Source organism: Caretta caretta, chromosome 11, assembly GCF_965140235.1.
Source record: "Caretta caretta isolate rCarCar2 chromosome 11, rCarCar1.hap1, whole genome shotgun sequence".
NCBI lineage: Eukaryota > Metazoa > Chordata > Testudines > Cheloniidae > Caretta > Caretta caretta.
This window is the reverse complement of record NC_134216.1, coordinates 39,472,872-39,495,064: the sequence shown is the minus strand read 5'-3', so window position 1 is coordinate 39,495,064 and position 22,193 is coordinate 39,472,872. Positions and strand designations below refer to the sequence as shown.

Here is a 22,193-nt window from a genome sequence, read left to right as displayed (position 1 = left end):
TCACCAGAAATAACACATGCTGGGTGGTGCAAAGAGGCTCACTGTAATTTGTTAGCATCCTGCTAAACAAAGAGTTTTAATGACTACATTACTGCATAATATTTCCAAAAGAAACAAAAGGTCATTTTGTTTCTATTTACATAGTAATGATTTGTAAACCTGTTAAAATTGTCTAAACAAAACTGTCAAAAAATACCATTGCTAATTCTTCAGTTTCTCCTTCCTCAAACATCTTCCCTTTAGAGAGCTCAGAAATCACATGACTCAGTAATGCTTCCCAAGACTTTTCTCCATTGGATGTATTCTGTGAATAAAGACAAAGGCAGACTCAAATTGCATCAGTCATACAAAATAAGGAGAAAATTGTTTCTGTAGAAGCTGCAAAGGTGAAATATATTTCCTTTAAAGCAACACACACATTCTGACTCAAAGAGAAGAGATACATATAATATTGGAAGGGTGATGTTTTAAGCACAAATAAATACTGCATAATAATACACAGGATGTAGAAACTGAAACAATATGTGGATAGTGAAAAGCTCCTAAAATCAAATACAATTCAGATGGAATATATTTAGCATATACAGTGAGGTTAAGTGGCAGTTTTGAAACTGTAATTTGCTATAATGTGTTAATTAAACTGAACCAAGAAATGCTTGAAATTTAGATGTATTGAATGAGAAAGAAGCTATCAGAAAATTTAATGCTATGTAGAGAATGGGTAACATTTATACAGACAGGGAAAAATTCAATGGAATTTATTTTTTTAATCAGTCACTTAGCTTTGTGCCATAATAACTGTGTGTCAAGAAAGCTAATAATTACAGAAAACCATGAGAAATAAGCAGCATATTTCCATAAATGTCTTCCTTGAAATTACACAAAAATAGCCACAAGAAGAAACAATATCAGATACAAACTTCAGTTCATGTGAGAAAAGTATAAACATGATCAACAGAAAGACAAAATGTTGCCAGGACGAATATTTTAAAAAATACCAAAACAAATGAAGTGGGTTGTAATATATAAAAGCTCTACCATACAATGCTGTATAAAAACTGACATTCATTTCCCTAATGAACAACAAGGTTAATCATCTCTTTCTAGGAGTTTAAACTCCTCACTGAGGGTGAAATTCACCGCAGGGGCCAGGCCAAATCCCTTTTCCCCATTTAGGCCCTTAGCTCAGGCTCTAAGCCAATGGTCTCCAATCTATTTTGTTGGAGGTTCCTCTTGTGATGATTTGGCAAAGAGATGTTCCTCTTTTCACCCCGTGTTCCATCTCTCCAGGACTCTCAGCACCACTATATGTCCTTTCTTCTGCCCATTCACACTCGCATCTACCATTTCCAGCCTAGCCTTAACCCTGGTCTTTAATTTCTTTCTTAAAATCTTTTTTCTTCTTTTGCTCCCTCCTCATTACTGCTTCTTCTTCCTTATTCCCCCAGTCACCAAAAGGCTACATGCAGCTTGCAGAGTGATTAGGGCTTCCCTGGGCTGGGTTTCAGATAATCTCATGGCTGAGCTGAGTATGAAAAGGAGTAAAGAAAACAAACTTGACATTGAGCTACTACCTGAACCTGTAGCCCTGTACACATGCCAGCTGTACTAAGGCATCTGCCAGAAACAGGCAGGGAAGGCAGGCTGCTGCCAGGAGCTACCGGAGATGCTTTAATTGCCACTATTGGACTATGTCTGCTGAAGGGTGCAGTAGGTAGTTCTGTGTCCAGTGGGTAGTTCTCTGCCTCTCTCACGCTTTACCTAAAGTGGCGTATGAAGTGGTCAGTGGGCTCTCTGTACCCAAAGCAGGGGGGGTGGGGGTGGGTGGTGTGTGTGTGCGGAGAATATGTCAACCTTCTTGAATTGACAGACTTTCAGTTACCATTCACTTTGATTTACCTACACAAACCCTGAACAGCCTTCAGCAGCAGGGTGTCATATAATGTAAAACTACTACCCACATAACTTTATTAACGTCTGTCAGAGACAGGCATGCCAATGAAAATGCCAGTTTTTCTTTCTAGAATACAAAAATATGTTACCAATACATATTTAGCTGCATATGTCAAGAGGTTTCAGCACTTGTGATTCTCAGTGCCTTTAAGATGAAAAAACTCTGCTACTTCATAAATCCATTTGCTGATCCATGAACATAATTTGCAACCCTAAGGCACAAACTACCTTATGTGCTAAAAAAGCTATTATTCTACTAGAGAGAGAAAATCTTAGCATGTAGCAAACCTGACTACAGTATGCCATCATTCTCTATTTTCATACAATAAAATATTTCATTGTAGATAGCTGTTGAAACATTTAAAATATATGTTCAGATAAAACTTGACCCATTCTACTAACATTTTATGAAGGATAAAAAAGCTGCCTACATTTATCAACTTGACTGTGAAAAAATATAAACTGACAGCGCTTTCAAGCACTCTCTGTCACAGATTTATACCTGTAAAATTGTCTGTCACTTAGGTCTCACTTAGATAAACAAAAAAGTGCACAGACCTCATGCTAAAATTGTGGGTTTGAAATTGAACTCTTATTATGACAGTATCCTATGAAAAAATATGTATTTAACAATAATGCAGCATCCATCCTATTGCACAGTATCCTCAGATACCAAATAGCACATAACAAAATTTCGTTACTTAGCCCCCTCTGGACAAACTACTGACTTGCACTTAAAAACTGTAGTGTTGTATGTGCTGACAAGCATGGCCAATTTGTGCTTACATGGGAAAAGTAGGCCAGGTGTCTCAGTTTCCTTATAAATACTACTAACGGCAGGAAGGAGCATTACCTGCCTGGCCCACAATATTGCTAAATTCCTCCTCTGGTTCCTTTCTCAGTTGTGCATCACATATTGCATATTTTGAGAGGATTGCACATGGCTAGTAATTAATAACTATGAACAAAACTAGAAAATTCCATATTTTCTTTGCAGACAACTTGCTTTTTTATTTACTCAAGTAAGTATATTAGATTGCTGTCTGGTACATCTAACAGGACTTCAATTTTACAGTGAGAGGAATACTCTATTCTATTCCATTATATCTAGCTAAAGAATCAGTTTAACAGAAAGTCTTATTCCCAGTCTATAAATCAGTTCTTTATCAATGGCACATTGTGAAACTTCCAAAACCTCTTCATATAAAAGTGTCTTTATCTGATTTCCACTGTCATTCAAACACAAAGTTACACATAGAGAAAAGAACAGGCAGGACTTTCTGTTCATGAGAAGCAGAAGAATAATCTTCTGCACTGGGGGAATGAACAATTGTACCATGGTTGGACCTAATGAAGAATTTTATTTCTATTCCAATAGTTAATTAACAATTTCCAATTACCAATTTTGAGATCTAAAATTGACTTTGGACAGGTCACCTTAAAAATTTCCCTGTCCTGGCGACAACACATTGACACCATCATATATTAACCAAAAATGTACTAAACCAATCCATACATGGATTTTTTAAAAAATGAAAAGCAGGACTAATGTGTAAAATTAAAATACTACTTGAAATATTTTTATTAGCACTTTTGTAGATTTTAGTGCTCCTGTCAGTGAGGGACTTACACCACTAGACACAGAGGCAGTATCTAAGCTTTTAAGCACAACTCTGCAAATCTATAGTAAAACAATACTAGAACTTTGATATATTACAAAGATACTTACTTATGCCAAAATGTATTTAGAGTCCACTGAGATTAAGCTAAAAAGTAAACAAATCTGATTCACTTGTTACTTGAACAGTAGTTGAACCAGAGATGAAATTCTAATGATGCTAGGCCACACCTATTCTACATTAAGTTCACCACTGAATTGATACAATATACTAATAAATCCTTCATAAATTTAATAACAGGTTTCGGAGTAACAACCGTGTTAGTCTGTATTCTCAAAAAGAAAAGGAGTACTCGTGGCACCTGAGAGGCTAACCAATTTATTTGAGCATAAGCTTTCGTGAGCTACAGCTCACTTCATCCGATGAAGTGAGCTGTAGCTCACGAAAGCTTATGCTCAAATAAATTGGTTAGCCTCTCAGGTGCCACGAGTACTCCTTTTCTTTTTGATAAATTTAATAGACAATCTTATCAATATTTAGTTTTTAGTAAACTGACCAACCTTTTTCAGAGCTCCTGAGTTCTTCCATGCCACCCTGTCTTCAGCGCTGCATTTTACAGAAAATGCTGCTAGGGCTTGGGTATACAATAATGTAAACAGCACCTTTACAATGCAGGTAAAGTGTTCTATAAAGTAAACAAAGAGTCATTGTCTTTCACATTTTTTAACCCATGACTTCAGTTTATTATAGACCAATTACACAGTCTCTTTCAATTTGCAAATAAAATGCTTCTCCAATGAACAATCAATTCAATATGAAAAAATCCAAAGAGCACAAAATCATTTTTAAAGTACAAGCTTTGGAACTCTCCCACCTCACAGGGTCCTAGAGGCCAGGCTGCAGCCCGAGCCCCATGAGCCCAAGTTGGCTGGCACGGGCAAGCCGTGGGGTTTTCCTTGTTTTGTTTACATACCCTCCGTGCGTTAGAAAGTTATGGCAGACAGCCCTGGAGGCTGTGAAGTCTTCAATGTACAAAAGAGGTATAGTGCAAGTATACTTTCATTTCCCTGAAAATTCACCTCAATCTTGATCAGCAGTGACTTCCTTCTAGGGGCTTCACAACGTTTGTCATGCTCACGTTATTGTAAAGAATTACTGATAAGATGTTCACCACAATCGACTGAGAGTTGTAGACTAGAGCAAAATGTCTATCTTATCATGTCCGCAAACCTGATTCAAATATCTGGGTTAATCACAGTTCTAACAAATACTGAAATAGGTGCTGAATGACCCAAATAATCACAGTAACAGGGGCATTCAGCACATTTTTTTAGCTTAATTCCTGACTCTCCACTTTCATTTTTCAGATACTGAAATTCCAGACCCGCCACAAGTCACTAGTTCCTACTTAATACAGTACCACACCTGTGCCTGAACCTTAGTAGAAAACAGAGCTGGGATGTGGAGCTAAGATAAATCCTGTTGTATTCTTATATATAAAAATATGAATTATGTTTCAACTTTTTTTGGAAAGAGGTTTCTCTTTTCTTTCAGAAGTCCTCAGAATTGTATTTAGATATGTATGCATACCACACCCACCCACCCACACTATAGATATATAGATTACATAGACAGACAGGACATCTCTCCCTACAGGAAGACTCCAGTCTGCAGTGGGTACAGGGAATTGCTCTGAAATCAGCTGTGAGCAGCTGGCAATCAGAGGCAGAACGAGACTTCACAATATTTGAAAGAGAAGAAAGGTGAAAGTGAGGGTTAAGGTGCAGATGTGCTAAATGTCCCTTTTTCTCATCTTATTAGAGGCTTACAGCACTTCCTGCTCCAAACAATTTCATTTATTTTCAGTTTTGCAGATCAACTTTAAAACTTAAGTTTGCACAACCTACCCCTTTCCTACTTCAAGTCAAATCAGTCCCATACTAAGGGGACAATCTTCCATACTAGCATCGATGTAACTCTGATTCCTATTAAAAATAACAGGAGTTAGGCGCTTAAAACAAGTGCTCCCCCAGATTTTGGTTCACTTTTAGTTACATAATATGATGCAACAACAAACCAAAACTGGCTTAAATTCATTCCTCCTTAACCAAGGGCTGAGTGAGCTTTGTGCATGAAAACATACAGGAGTTGACGTTGATTTAATTAAGTGCTTATCCAGCATATAAGCAAGACTGAGGGGGTGCAGCAGGGGATGTTGGGTCCTCGGACCCAACATTGGACTGCAGGATTCATTTGTGAACTAGTGTCCATTTTTGTCTTTTTGTTTAGTAAATGCTCACAAGAAATCCATACACAGACAGAAACCTATGGATTTTCACATTCTTTAAACACTATCTAAACAGCATATATTTACTAAGCACAATTTACATCTAAATGGTCTATGTAATTGAAAAGGTACTAGTTTTTGTATAACCATATGCGTCCCATATTAAACAAACCAATGCATGGGCTTTACTTCTTATCTCAACATAATTACACTAGTTTTCTTATAATGGATTTCATAGTATATGTCATCTTCTACTCCCACATCCTCCCCAGAGAGAGGACAATCTCCTGAGCCTCTATCACAGCCCCCCACAACCCAAGCCCTTCTTTTGTTCCTCTTCCAGAGGCTCCATTGTCATGGCGTTTCCACCTACAAAGACCAGCCTTCTTCGATTCACGCAGGGGAGGAGATCCACAGTTTAAAGGCCATGCATGCGCACGCACACTCGCAGCTTTACATGGCTACATCTACAGACAATTGATTCCATTCTAGTTTAGGACTGAGCTCAGGTCCTCAATTCTGATCCCCCTTGTGGCAGTACATAGAGATCTGAGCCAACAAGAGACTGTGTATTAATTTTACACCATGAAAGTGTAAATGAAAAGAAATACAACTTCATATTTCTTACTGTAAAACTGGGACACCCTCCTCACCCAGTCTGCATAGCCACTACCTTTGTCTCCCCTTCAAATCTCTTAGTAAGACTTACCTCTGTCATGTTGCCTATGATAGCAGGACTCTGTCATGATGCCTAGTGATAATAGCTAGGGAGGTGGCCTTCCTTAGAGTTTCTCATGCACCTGTTCTAATTTTTTTTTTTAAACACACTCCAAACAGTGCACCTAGGATAAGATTGCGTACGTAAGCTATAAATGTTACACTTGTCTTCCTCCTCCTTGTCATTCACTTGTATTCTACACCCAACTGTCACCCATCTTAACCTCGCTGGATGATAAGGTCTGTGGGGCAGGGGCTATACTATAAGTGTGTACAGCACACTGGGTCCCCAGTCCAGTTTGGAGCTCTGGGCTCTACTGCAGTACAAAAAAGTAACAATGATCATAATTAGGGGCCTATCAATTTCACAGCAGTGAAAAACGCGACACGGACCCGTGAAATAAGCCCTTCCCCGTTAAATCCGATGTCTCCTTGCTCCTAGGAGCACCCCAGCAAAGGGGGATCCTAGTTCCAGATAAACCTTGTCCATCCCCTGCATAGCTGCTCGGGTGGAGGGAGGGGCGGGAGAGACCAGACCCACATCTGGGTGCCTCCCCCTGCTGCAGGATGCTCTGGGACTGGGCAGCAGCCCTGGAGGTTCCTGTCACTGGAGGAGGCTTGTGGAGTTGGATCTGATCTTCCCTGTGCTGCTAGGAACACCCCAGCAAAGGGGGCTCCTAGCTGCTAGTCCAGGCAGGCTGGGGCAAGACAGGACTTGCTCTTTGGAATCTCTCCTGGCTGCAGATAGCTCCACACCCCTCCTCCCCACTCTGTTCAGCCCTGAAGGCAGCACTGAAATTAGGGTGACAATCCCACGACGCCCCCTTACAACAGATTTGTTACCCCCCCCTTCCAATACCCTTTTGGGTTGGGACACTGTGAACAGTTACAACACTGTGAAATTTCAGATTTAAACATCTGAAAACATGAAATTTACCAATTTTCAAATCCTATGGCTGTGAAGTTGACCATAATGGACAGTGAATTTGGTAGGGCCCTACTTATAATGACATTATAGGATAACTACCACATAGATTAAATATAAACTTTTTGCATGTCCATTTTACACATTATTATTGCTGAAATTAAAGATCTATCATGCTTTTGTTGTTCTACTTACAAAATACTTGCATTGTTTGCATTAATAGTAAAAGATGAATTTTTTTCTCTGATGTGCAGAAATTTTAGTAGAAGCCAGAATTTAGCAGAACCAATTTAAATTACTTGGTAACATCAAAAGAATTAGGTTAAGAATTTACAATTTGCAGAAAATGTGATTTATACAATGTACAGCAGTAAAATAACGAAATATTTCACATAAAATACCTCAATACATACATAATACAGAGATACCTTGCAGAACTGCTAGGATTAGGGGTCTACCAGCCTTTCCTTTATAAACTCTGTTTTCGAGCAGGCTTTATCGTAGGCTGTGTAAAGGGACACTCAAGAATTTGGAGCCCAAAATGTTGTTTTTGTTTAAAAATTTATTTTAAAAATCCAGTAGAAATAGCTGTGAAAAGCATTCCTTAGTGGTGTTGAAAACCCAAACACCAACAGCATGGCAATAGTTTCACCCTTGCTAATGATAACCTAGTCACAATAATACATAACTCCACCTTCTATCTGGATAATAGCAGTGCAGTCTATTTTGTTATGGAAACATCAACCCTGAAAGGACTGCACCTGGCGCAGAACGCAGCAGCAGGTCTCATCACGCACAAACGTTACTGAGAGCACATCAGCCCAGTGTTGTTCTCCTGCCACTGGCTCCCTGTAGAGCATGATGTTAAGTTTAAGATCTGCATCCTGATTCTCAGAACACTAAACAGCCAGGCACAGGATACCTAAAATAGCTGGTCCCTTAGGGACCAGAACTGCCCTCAATGTGGCTCCACTCCTCTGGTATCTGCCTCAAGGGTGAAGCCCATCTGTACAGAAATCAGGGCTTTCCTGGGGGCTAGCCCATACTGTAGAACTCTCCCCTGCAGGATCTAAGGAGTATCACAAACTGCACCATAGTGCAGCACAAACGCAAGACTTATTTTCTCAGTCTTGCATTTTCTAAGAACAGTATTACCACATTAGCTTACTTTTAAAAACCATACATGCACACTAACAATACGTTTTCGCCTGGGAGCAAGGAGCAGAACAGGAATGAAGAGGAACTGCATTTGATAGATATTTGTCTCCTTGTTTCATTTCATAATTCTAGAAGGAACTAAGATACAGTGTTGGGTGCTGTGAAATAACCTAAGTAGAACAGAGTCAGAACTGAAAGATTAAACTGATTTTAATGGAATGGAGAATGACTTAAATAAACCAGTCTAGTTTCTCTCCAACCTGAGCAAAGTACATGAGGTCAACAAACATCATAAATGGTAAAAATAAAATAAGTTTTTAAAATATATTTTAATTCTAATAAAGCTATTGTTACAAAGAGCTTTTTTTATATAATATACCTTTTATCTTGAAAGTGTCTCTTTAAATGCCAAAAGGAAAGGAGTACTTGTGGCACCTTAGAGACTAACCAATTTATTTGAGCATAAGCTTTTGTGAGCTACAGCTCACTTATGCATCCGATGAAGTGAGCTGTAGCTCACGAAAGCTTATGCTCAAATAAATTGGTTAGTCTCTAAGGTGCCACAAGTACTCCTTTTGTTTTTGCGAATACAGACTAACACGGCTGCTACTCTGATATCTTTAAATGCCATTTCCTTGATTTCTATTGAGGCCCCTTTGCTTTGCTTTCTTGTGCCATAGGGTGAGAAGTCTTTTCTAAACCCCTCAAAAAATGACAGGAGAGCACATGGCATCTTGCATTCCACTAATCCAAGGCAAGAATAAATGACCCTAGTGGGCTCTTGCTACCAGCAAAACTTAAAACTGCCCTGAGGCAGTCAGAAGAGTTCAAATGCTACATTTGAATTACTTTCGGTTGACCCCCTCCCCTCAAGTCCTGCACCATTGCATAGCTTTCATGGACTTCAGGGTATGTCTACACTGCAGCTGGGTGTGTGCCCCCCAGCCCCGGTAGACAGACACATTCTAAGTCTGCTCAAGCTAGTGTGCTAGAAAAAGCAGCGTGAATGTTGTAGCATGGTTAGTGGCATGAGCTAGCCACCCCGAGTACAAGCCCGCCCAATCCTCTGGGGCCGTACTCCAAGGCTAGCCTATGCTGCAAAGTCCACACTGCTATTTTTGGTGCTCAAGCTTAAGCAGAGCTAACGCATGCCTGTCTACCAGGGCTGGGAGGCACACTTCCCATCTACAGTGTAGACATAGCAAGTCCTAGTCAATAGAGATTTAGGGTATGTAAATTTTCATCCTAACAAAACTAAATTCAGTCATTGTATTTAGGTAGGTCAAAATGCAGGGGTTTTTTAAAATGTGGTTATGCTTTTTGTACTTTAATTAAAAAAATTAATAAAAATAAAATTTGCAGGTTAGTTTTTTCACAATATGAACTTTAGGCCCTTTGGGAGTCCAACACACCCCCACTCACACTCAAAAGGCAGAAGGTGTTTGCAGTGGGGCATCTACTATAAATAACATATTAATACCTACTATTGTTTGTTGCATGTTAGGGATAAAACAAAGCTATATTAATGAGACCATTGCACATTGGTGTAGTATTCTCATTTTGCATTTACATGACTAAAATATCCAGGCAGTGTGTCTTTTATTATTTGTTAACTGTACAGCTGATTAGGGTGAAACAATTGTGTGCAAAAATCATCCCATTTATCTTTAATATATCTTTACACAACCTACACTGAAGTCCATTATAGAGTTTATAAAGGAAAGGCTGGTGGACCCCCTAATCCTAGCAGTACTGTGATAAGTCATTTATTGATAACTCGGCATATGCCTTTTTATTCGGTCATTTATATAAAATTAAATGTCATATGCTGGAAGGCAACAACTGCAATAAGAGAGCTTGCTGACTAAACACATTCAAAGGAAAAGGTTAGCAATTCTGCATAAACTGGAAATAGTCACCTTACCTAAATAAACCTTTTTCTTTCACTGAAACGTAAACAGATATTTGAAAAAAACATTTTAAAAAAAGGAAGTCAGCATTAAAATGTAAAACAATCCATGAAAGGCTAACCAAAAGCCCTGTGTATACATAATCTACTTTCAGTGTAGAAACTGAAATATTTACTGTTTAAGCTAATACTTTTTCTCTATTTAGTCAAGATACGTATCCAGTGATGAAAGATAAATGTTAATGTTCACCTGAGGTGCTGCTGGCCCCTTTATGGTGCCGAGGGAGATTCAGGCTCTAAATGGGCAATGGAGGGAAACATTACTTCCCTTATGATAGGCTACAAGTCACTTAACCTTAGAGTGGCATAAATTAGTGCAGCTCCCAGGCTGCTTTCACAGATGCTCATGCTGAGCTGGTGAAGAAGCAGGAAGCTATAAGCAGTTCTCTGATGGTTCATGCCCACCTCATTCCCGTGGCAAGCTGAGTGCCAAGCTGAACAGAGGAAGAACTGAGCTCCATATTTTGGTTATTCAATAGGTTGTGCTCTTCTTTCAGTCAGTACTAGATCAATGTCCTTGCATATTATTGGGGGCACTGTGCTTTCAGACAAGATTTTAAAAAGGATTGCCCTGGCTTGGTCATTAAACCTTCTCCCCCCGCCTGCCCCCAAATTATTTGCTAGTTTGCCCGTACAACCTTCATTTGGGCCCCCGGTGTTTATGAATTATGAGACAAGTCTTTTACTACACAATCTCATACTATTTTCTCCACAAGATGTCTGCCTTTTTCTGTTCTGGGAAAAGACAGTTACCTTTTCTGTAACTGGTGTTCTTCGAGATGTGTTGCTCATGTCTATTCCACAATAGGTGTGCACGCTCATCACGTGCACCAGTGCTGGAAGTTTTTCCCCTAGCAGTACTCATAGGGGAGAGCACCCACCGCGACTCCTGGAGTGAGGCCTGCCTGGCGCGGTATAAGGGGAGCTGCATGCTCCCCCAACCCTCAGTTCCTTCTTGCCAGACAACTCCGACGGAGGGGAAGGAGAGTGGGATGTGGAATAGACATCCAGGTAACTGTCTTCTCTTCTTCGAGTGATTGCTCATGTGTATTCCACAATAGGTGATTCTAAGCTATATCTGATGGAGGTGGGTAGGAGTTCACACGTTCCCAGGACAGAGGACAGCCTGCCGAACCCTGGCGTCATCCCTGGTTTGGGGGACGATCGCATAGTGCGAGGTGAACGTGTGAACCGAAGACCACGTGGCGGCCCTACAAATGTCTTGGACTGGGACGTGGGCCACGAAGGCAGCCGATGAGACCTGCGCCCAAGTCGAGTGTGCCCTCACAATGGGTGGCGGGGGGACAAGTCCGCTCAAGGTAGAAAGCCAGAGCCCGCCGCACATCGACTGTGTGGAGCCGGCGCTCCTCACTGGATGGGTGAGGCTTGGGGCAGAGGACCGGTAGAAAAATGTTTGACCCATATGGTAGGCGGAGACCACCTTTGGGAGGAACGCAGGGTGTGGGCAGAGCTGGACCTTGTCCTTATGAAAGACCGTGTACGGCGGCTAGGAGGTCAGGGCCCTGAGCTCCGAGACTCACCTGGCCGACGTGATTGCAACCAGGAAAGCCACCTTCCACAAGCGGTGAGACCAGGAGCTCGTGGCCAGTGGTTCAAACGGGGGCCCCGTGAGACGAGCCAACATCAGGTTTAGGTCCCACTGCGGGACCGGGGTTCTAGAATACGGAAAAAGACGGTCCAAACCCTTAAGGAACAGGCCAGTCATAGCATGGGAAAATACCGTGTGCCCTTGCACCAGCGGATGGAAGGCCAATATGGCTGCCAGGTGCACCTCGGCTGATGAGGGCGCCAGGCCCTGGGCCCTCAGGTGTTGGAGGTAATCAAGGATAAGCTGGATCAGGGCAGCCACCGGGGAGACACCAAGGTCTGCCACCACCAAGAGAACCCGGATCACTTTGCCAAATAAGCGCGGCGAGTGGAGGGCCGTCTACTTTCGAGGAGGACGCGCTGAACCTGTTCTGAGCACGTCCTTTCCTCTCCACCTAACCACTGAGCATCTACGCCGTGAGGTGAAGCGCCTCTAGGTTGGGATGGAGGAGGTGGCCCTGGTCCTGAGGGAGAAGGTCTGGGTGGAGTGGCAACAGCCATAGTGGAGCTACCACCAGGCCCGTGAGGGTCCCGTACCAATGCTGCCTGGGCCACGCCGGGGCAATCAGGAGGACTGGGGCCATGCCTGTCTTTATCTTTTCCAGGACCCTGCTGATTAGAGAGAACGGGGGAAAGGTGAAGTGAAGCCAGCCTGACCGGACAGGAGAAAGGCATCGGAGATAGCGCCCCTCCCCAGGCCCCCCCTGGAGCAGAACCAGGAGCATCGCCAGTTCTGCCAAGTCACGAGTAGGTCCACCTGGGGAGTTCCCCACCTTCGGAAGAAAAGTCCCTGCTCAAGCAATCCACCCTCTCATGCCAGGCACCCACTAGGTGGAAGGCCTTCAGGAGGATGTCATGGGTTATACAGAAGTCCCACAGCCTGAGGGCTTCGTGGCAGAGAGTAGAGGATCGGGCCCCGCCTTGCCTGTTATAGAACATCGAGGCCGTGTTGTCCGTGAGGACCCTGACTACCTTGCCCTCCAGGTGCAAGCGGAAGGCCATACACGCCAGCCGCACTGCCCTGAGCTCCTTGACATTTATATGTAGGGTCAGGTCTTGAGCCAACCACAGGCCTTGAGTCTGAAAGATCCCCACATGGGCCCCACAACCCAGGTTCGACGCATCAGACACCAGCGCCAACGACGGGGCCCTGTCCCTGAACAGGACCCTTTGGAGCATGTTGTTTGGGGCGGACCACCACTGTAGGAAGGTGATCACAGAGTCCAGCATGGTGAGGACCTTGTCCATCCTGTCCATGGCCTGGGAGAACTTCAAGGCCGACCAGAGCTGGAGGGGCCTCATCCTGAGTCTAGCGTGACGGACCATGTACGTGCACACCGACACGTGACCCAAGAGTTGCAGGTAAACCCTGGCTGTTGTCACCGGGAATCTTGTGACCGAGTTGATGAGACCTTTCAGAGTCTCAAATCTGTCTGGCGGGAGAGAGGCCCTGGCCAACACTGCATCCAGGAGCACCCTGATAAACTCTATGCGTTGAACTGGGACTAATGTGGACTTGGTATTTTTTACCAACAGGCCCAAGGTAGTGCACGTGGACAGGAGGAGCGCCATGTAATCCCTCACCTGCGACCAGGAGGTGCCCTTGACAAGCCAATTTTCCAGATAGGGAAATATCTGGACCCCCCGCCATCTGAGGTAGGCCACTACCACCAACATGCATTTGTAAAGACCCTGGGGGAAGCCAACAGACCAAATGGGAGGACCATGACTTGGTAATGATTCTGTCCCACCACAAAACAGAGGAAGCGCCTGTGCCCCTCAAATATGTGGATGTGGAAGTATGCGTCCTGTAGATCGAGGACAGTGCTCCAGTCCCCAGGATCCAGGGAGGGGATGACGACGGCCAGGGAGACCATGCGGAACTTGAGTTTCACCATGTACTGGTTCAGACCTTGCAGGTCCAAGATGGGCCTGAGCCCCCCTTTGGCCTTCGGGATAAGGAAATAACGGGAGTAATACACCTTGCCCATGAACTCCTTGAGCACTGCCTCTATCGCTCCTAGTCCTAGGAGCCACCCTACCTCCTGCTCGAGCAGATCTTCATGAAAGGGGTCCCCCAAGAGGGATGGGGGTGGGGAATGGTTGGGCGGGGAGGAAGTAAACCCTGGGAGATCATGTTGAGGACCATCGGTCCGAGGTGAGCCACGACTATTCTGGGAGAAAAGCACACAACTGATTGGAGAAGGGTAGTTTTATTGGGGGTGGATCCCTGGTGAGGACTGGCGGGGTACCCCCGAGTGTCCTGTCAAAAACGACTTTTCCCCGCCTGCTTGCCCAGGCTGGGGGGCAGGCCGAGACCGCCTCTGAGAGTGTCTCTTATAGTCCCACTGCCTCTTATAGGCGGCCCCATACTTCAGGAGGGCAGCCTGGAAGGGAGTCTGCTGTGGCTTGAACTTAGGTTTTGCTGGAGCCGGGACATAGAGGCCCAGAGTCTGGAGGGTCGTGCGGGAGTCTTCCATGCCATGCAGCCTTGTATCTGTTTCCTCTGCAAACAGAGCCTTCCCATCGAATGAGAGATCCTGCATGGAAGACTGCGCCTCGCTGGACAGCCCAGAGACCAGAAGCCATGACGCCTGTCTCACGGACACGGCGGAGGCCACTGATCGTGCGGCCATGTCCGCAGCATCCGAGGCTGCCTGCAGCGACGCCCTAGCAGCCGCTGCCCCTTCCTCCACTAGCGCCCTGAACTTCTTCCTATCACACTCCTGGAGGGAGTCCTCAAACTTGGGCAGGGAGCCCCACAGATTGAATTTGTACCAGCCCAGGAGAGCCTGATGGTTTGCCACTTGTAACTGTAAGCTCGAAGACGAATAAATTTTCCTTCTGAAAGAATCTAGTCTCCGAGAGTCTTTGTTCTTTGGGGTCAGGGCTGGCTGACCTTGCCGTTCCCTGTGGTTGACTGATTTGACCACCAGGGAGTTGGGCGCCAGGTGGGTATACAGGTACTCATGCCCTTTAGTGGGTACAAAGTACTTGTGTTCCGCCTTTTTAGAGATGGGGGCCAACGAGGCCGGTGTTTGCCACATGGCATTTGAAATTTTAGCCACCTCCTTCATGGAGAGGCAAGGCCACCCTATCCGGTGTTGATGAGGACAACACGTTAAACAGCGAGTCTGAGGGCTCCTTCATCTCTTCTGCTTGGAGGTGAAGGCTTGCTGCCACCCTCTTTAAGAGTTCTTGGTGAGCCCTGAAATCCTCCTGCGGGGGGGGAGGGGGCGGGGACGGACATCACAATCACCTCCTCCAGGCAGGGCGAGGAGGCCGGTGCAGTGCTCTGGGTGTCAGCAGGCACTGGAGGGCCCACCACCTGGTCGGACTCCAGGAACAGTGCCGAGGACGTATGTCCCACCGACTCCTTTCTCAGGGTTCTGGAGAGGGAGTCTAATGGTGCTTCCAACGCTCCAGCCACCGAGTGAGCTCCCACCGGTGGCTGCGCCGGAGGCCACGGTGCTCACTGATACCATTGGGCTGGTCACGACGCTCAGTGCCACTGCACCTGCTGTGGCCCCGGCAGGGCCAGCTGTTCGGGTTGACTGGCCTGGCCCACCAAAGGACGGCTACAAATGGAGACCGGGGTTGGCATAAGATCTGCTGCTATCTCTGGATCGGGAGGAACAGTGGTGCTAGGATCTATGACGGCCGTGGGACCGCGATCTCGACATGGAGGACTGGTATCGATTGCAACAGATGCTCCGCAAACAGCCTTGACGGGCGGACCCACAGCGGCAAGATGCCAGTGATCAACGCCCGGGGCTGCGGTGCCTTGGCAGAGACTTGGAGCAGGAGTCCGAGTGGGAACAGCGTCGATGACCGTGCCGTGACCGACTGCAGTACCCTCTCCGAGATGAGGACCATTGGCGACGCCCACTGCGGCCCCATCAATATTCACTCCTTGAGGACAAGCGGTGCCGAGAGTCCAAGCCAGAAGGAACCCAGCCAGCCAGTCTGGTTAGCGTTGAGGGTGAGCCACATGGACTCTGCCCTGAGCGGTCGCTGGGCGGTGAACGGTGTCAGGAACGTTCCCTCGACCAAGACTGGTATCAGGCCGGAGGCAACTGCGGAAATCCCAGTGGCGGCTTGCCTCTGGAGCGTGGGGCCAACATCGGTGGTGCTCCGGGCACCGGCATGGACATAATATCCCAGGACGCCTGGAGGGCTTCAGGTGCGGATGGCATCCAGACATCCAGAGAGGCCTGTTCCAAAGGGGCCAGGCTACTCTACTCAACCTGAGTAGGAGGCCTGGAGCCTGGTGGGGATCGAGGACTGCCCGACATGGGCCTAGCCTCTGTCCCTGACTTCCCTCAGTGCTGCTGCGAAGATGGAGTCTTCCTGGCCCTCTTGGCAGGCCCCGTGGATGGGGAGCAGTGCCAACTGGTCAGTGGCACCAGAGGGTCGCTGCATACTGACGCCGCGGTGCCGGGTACCAGTTCGGAGTGGCGTGCCGGAGTCGGGGTGAGCACTGACTCCATCAGGATGGCCCGGAGCCTGATGTTCCTTTCTCTTTTGGTCCAAGGCTTAAACAACTTGCGAATCTTGCACCTTTCGCTGATATGGGTTTCTCCCAAACAGCGCAAACAGTCTGCGTGCGGGTCACTTCTTGGCACAGAACACCTACATGAGCTGCATGATTTAAACCCTGGGGCGCAGGGCATGCCCCGACCCGGCCTCACTGACTAACTAAACAGCTAACTAACTACAGGTACTAACACTGAATGAATGAGCAGTTCTGGGGACAAGCTACAGCAAAGCTGGAGCAGAGCAGTTCCAACGCACCTTCACTGGCGGCAAGAAGGAACTGAGGGTGCGGGGAGCGTGCAGCTCCTCTTATACCGTGCCAGGCAGGTGCCACTCCAGTGGTCGTGGGGAGTGCTCCCGCTACAGGTACTGCTAAGGGAAAAAACTTCCGGCACCGGTGCACGTGGCGAGCACGCACACCTATTGTGGAATACACATGAGCAATCACTCAAAGAAGAAAATGGGATAACTATTTAATATTTATTTTTACCTCATTGTTCAGTGTGTGGCCCTGGGCCTTATTTACTGCACACGATCTAAATCCTGCTCTGAATACAAAATTATTAATTTCCTCTTGGGCTTTTCTGTAGTACTCTTGGGCTTTTCTGTAGTACTACAAACAATCCATTTATCCTCACAACGCCCCTGTCAGACTATATTATCATCGTCTCCATTTCACAGATGGGGCACAAAATCACAGAGAAAGCAAGTTCAAAACTGTCAAAAGTGTCTACCAATTGTGGTTGCCCAACTTGACACATCCAGATCCTGATTTTTCAGAGTACTTAGCATGTATATGATACTTTATATGTTCAAAGCACAGCTCTCCTTGACTTCATTACAGCTTTGAGTCAAATCGGACCCCACAGTCTCAAGTCAGGCACTCAGGAAATGAGGAACTTATGTTGAGTGGTTACCTGTGAAAAGTTTGGCTTACGTGATTTGCCCAGCATTAAGAATATTGTGGCAGAGGAAGGGGCAGAATTCAATTCACAAGGATGGCATTCAACTGCCTTAACCACAAGACCACCCTTTCTGTTTCTGCAGTCTCCTGCCACATACATTACATAACTCTCTACTTCTACAACAAATGTGCCAGGGCTTCTACAGACAATAGCCTCATTTGCTACACAATCCTGATTCACTCCCTGAGAAGTGTCTATTCTGTGCATTGCACGATGATGCACAAATATTAACTCATAAGCACATACATGTAAGTGTGCTTCAAGAGACCAATATATTTAATCTCACATTGTAAAGATGAATTCACAGTATCCTACACATATGAAGAGAATTTTACTTAATCACAATGCCAAGCATGTCAAGCACATAGCAGCTCTGCCCATCTTAGACTTTTTAGGTTTTTAAAAGTCACAAATTGTTTCAGCAAATGAACACAGTGACTATTTTGCAGGTCACACTACACAGCAGGTGCACTCTACACGTACAATGTGTACCCTCTTAGTCCTATCCTAATAAATTGATGTGACTAGAGCCTGTAAATGTTCTGACCTCTATCATTAAGCTTCTCTGTAATAAAAGACTTAATTTGTGTTCTTTCTTTATGATGGGTTCAGATCAATTTTCACTCTCTGAATGAAGTGACTGAACAGTTATAATGGTATTATTTTGCCTTAATCAATGTAGGAATGAAAAAGATACCAAGATGGTACAACAGTTAATAAGGTAGCTAATGCAATTCCCAGAGCTATACTTGAAGGCCAATATATGAAGTTTCGGTCCTGCTTCGTAAGTGCTAATGTTCTCAAAGAATACTATGTAAATATGATTAGATCTCAAAAATGGATTTGAAGCAAAAAAGATGAACTGACACATTAAATACTTGAAGAATAAGGTAACTGTAGTTTACCACAGAGACCACAATCAAATGTACAAATATTTTATTACTTTAAAACTGTCTGCACTCCAAAGAAATGGTATTGTAATATGATGCAGAACTCAATGCCCATATAAAATTGTTTCTCTCAAAAAATAAAGAGAAAAAAACCTCCATGTATTCTATACACAGATTTTCTGTTTGTTCTTATGACTCAGAGTCCCCTGGTAGTAGGTTTAGCATCATACTGCAGTACCATTTTGTCTATGAAATACTTTAGTATAAAGTTGGAAGAGCATTCTAGGGATAGGTACAGTATATAGGGATAGGTACCGTATATACTCGATCATAAGCCGGTTCATTTATAAGCCAACTCCCCAAAGATGGATAAGTAAAAATGGAAATTTTTAATGACCCATTCATAAGACGACCCTATAATACAGGGGTTGGCAAATGTTGGCAAACTTTGGCTCCCAGGGCAACAGGATAAGCCGCTGGCAGGCCGAGACGGTTTGTTTATCTCGAGCGTCCGCAGGCACGGAAGTAAACCTAAATAAACAAACTGTCCCAGCCTGCCAGCTGCTTACCCTGACGGGCTGGGACAGCAACTGGTGGGGACATTTTTTGTGTGTGCGGGGGGGGGAGAGACGCAGGGGGAAGCTGAGGGTCAGGGAAGTAACCCCTGTGACCACCACCCCCCCATGACCCTACCCCTAGCCCAGGACCCCCACACTCTCCCCATCCCATCCCTTCCCATCTTAGCTGGGGCGGGCCAGGGGAGGATGTCTCTGGCCTGGCTGGAGCTGCTCTGGCAGGCCAGACTGGGCGGCGCGGCCGCAGCATGTTCCGGTGGGCTGAGCGGTGTGGCCACAGTGTGCTCTGGCGGGCCGGGTGGCGTGGCCACAGAGTGCTCTGGGGGGAGGGGCTGAGCGGCACGGCTGCAGCCTGCCAGCCCCGGAGCTGCAGCTGCTTCGAGGCTGGGGGAAGATCAGCGTGGCCAGAAGCAGAGAGACTCTGGCCCTACCTCTTCCCTTCTGGCTCTGCTGCCTCTCCTTGTCCCCTCTGTTGGGGGGCGGGGCTGTGTCCCACCTCTCCCGCTCTCTATACCCGTTCATAAGCCAACCCCCTTCGCTGATGCTTCCACTTTTTTACTAAAAAAATGCGGCTTAGCGAACAAGTATATACGGTAAATATAAGACCACATCCCATCCATCCTCTTTGCCTCAGAATCCTCATGTCCAGTCCTGCCACAATTGCTGTGCTCTGGAATCAAACTGAGAAGTTGGAGAAAGCTTGGGAAGCCGCATGGTGAGACGTAGGTGCTATTCTCAGCTCTACCACTGACCTGCTGTGTGACCTTTGGCAAGTCACTTTACCTCTCTCGGTCTCAATTTCACCATAAGTAAAAGGGTGATCATGATACTTATTTTGTGAATTACATACACATTACATAAGAGCTAAATATCACTATTACTGTATGTACAAATAATAACACATTTCACTGAGCTCCCAATCTCTGTGTTTGGAGAGTGAGAGTTGAAGAAGGTTTTTCCTCCTTTTTGTTCAATTTTCTTTATGGAATAAGGATTACAAAAAGTGGTGGACTTTGGTTTTACCAATCTCATTTTTCTATTTCCAACTTAATACTTCCTAGATTTGAAAAATGTATATCCATCTTTTCCCTGTCACTTCACCTTTCCCCTTTCAACTGGAACATATTCTGAGTAAAAGCAAAAACAAATGAAAATTTACAGAACTCTCTACATGACGCCTTGCTATTAACTGAAAGTTGTTTTCCTGATGTAAAAGTGTACCTGCATGCAAAGCTGTCCTACATTCTTAAATAAAATAGCCCCAGAAAGGTTAAATCATTTGTACCAGGGTTCATTCCGTCCTTGTATAAAGAATAATTTTAGACCACTTTCATAGATAGATTCATAGATACTAAGGTCAGAAGGGACCATTATGATCATCTAGTCAGACCTCCTGCACAACACAGGCCAGAGAATCTCACCCACCCACTCTTGTGAAAAACCTCACCTATGTCTGAGGTGTTGAAGTCCTCAAATCGTGGTTTAAAGACTTCAAGGATCAGAGAATCCTCCAGCAAGTGACCCGTGCCCCATGCTACAGAGGAAGGCGAAAAACCTCCAGGGCCTCTTCCAATCTGCCCTGGAGGAAAATTCCTTCCCAACCCCAAATATGGCAATCAGCTAAACCCTGAGCATATGGGCAAGATTCACCAGCAAGATACTACAGAAAATTCTTTCCTGGGTAACTCAGATCCCACCCCATCTAACATCCCATCTTTCCTCAGTTTAGTCTCCTTAGGGTTCAGTTATCCCTGTTCGTTAAGCCCTTCTGATAAGACTCATATTTAAAATAAAGCACATTAGTATAATGAATGTTTTATTTTTGTGACAAACTGTATCCCACTCTTAATTTTGATTCTTTAGATTATTAGAATACCAAACTATTCAGAGAACATATTTTTTGGTGCATTACAAAGAAAGTACATTATAGTACAAGGTAAACAAAAAACATAAAATTGCAAAAGGATATACTCAGACACCATAATTTTCCAATCCTGAGCTGAGTTTTAGTGGAACACTCAACACTTAAGGGTCTGTTCCCTCTCACTGGGCACAAACAGATTCTATTATCCTTACGGGGAGTTAGGTGCATGCATCAAGAGGAGAATAAGCCCCTTACTTAGCTAACTGCAAACTAACAGAACACAACTAAGTACCTCCGCTGGTTGCATCCTAAGTAAAAATAAAGAACTGTGAAATCAAAACCTAAGTCACTTGTTTAGGGCCATACATTGACTACTCACAAAATAAGTCAACTGTCCTTTTTACAAATATAGATATATTTCAAATATCTTGAATTTTGGTAACTAAGACTTCAGTTCACAAGTGGCTATTTAGAATTTATACCAAGTTATACTATATGCTGACTACATTATAGTTCCTGCATTACTGCAATTAACATCTTTGTATGTGACCTCCTATTATACATGATTGCTGCAATTTGAACTCAAACTCAAAATAAATTACTATCTTTCACCCTTAGGCACTCAGTTCAACTTGAAATATTGAGCTGCCCCTCTAGAGAAAAGAGATGAAGGTCATGCAAAGGACACATTTTTTCCAGTAAAAGAACTTAATAGTTTTTCTCAGGCTTCAGGTCTTTATTGTATTGGTTGACTGATAAGGTGCGAGAAGACAGGGGACACAGATAAGCCTGTCAAACCACAACAAAAATTTCTGTTCAATGCCACCTTCTTTAGATAAAGGCAGAGTCACTTTTTCAGAAAACACAGCAGACAAGCTCTGACTTGTTGTGTTTTTAAAATCACCATGAATGCACACAGTTATGTTTACAATCATTTAAATATATGCACTTTTGTAGAATACCTTTGCGCAATGGTTGTGGCATGGTTAAAATCTGGATGAGCAAAAGGGATGAGACATCTCTGTAAAGTACTGGAACCTCTGGCAATTCTTCACTGCTCATCCTGAAAAATTATTAAAATCATCACTTTTGACACTATAATACATCTTTCATTTTTACATTTTACT

The 22,193-nt window shown here is 44.5% G+C and overlaps 1 protein-coding gene across 4 annotated transcripts in view; it reads right to left on the bottom strand.

Annotated features, from left to right (window-relative positions):
- Nucleotides 1-22,193, bottom strand: part of UBR3 (ubiquitin protein ligase E3 component n-recognin 3) — a 211,114-nt gene that overhangs the window by 16,451 nt on the left and 172,470 nt on the right. For all 4 annotated transcript variants that reach the window (XM_075117938.1, XM_075117939.1, XM_075117940.1 and 1 more), the window contains 3 exons: nt 22,029-22,129; nt 4,133-4,257; nt 197-304 (listed from right to left, as the gene is read on the bottom strand). In XM_075117938.1, coding sequence (XP_074974039.1) covers nt 197-304; nt 4,133-4,257; nt 22,029-22,129 — 334 coding nt within the window. The remainder of the gene's footprint in view (nt 1-196; nt 305-4,132; nt 4,258-22,028; nt 22,130-22,193) is intronic.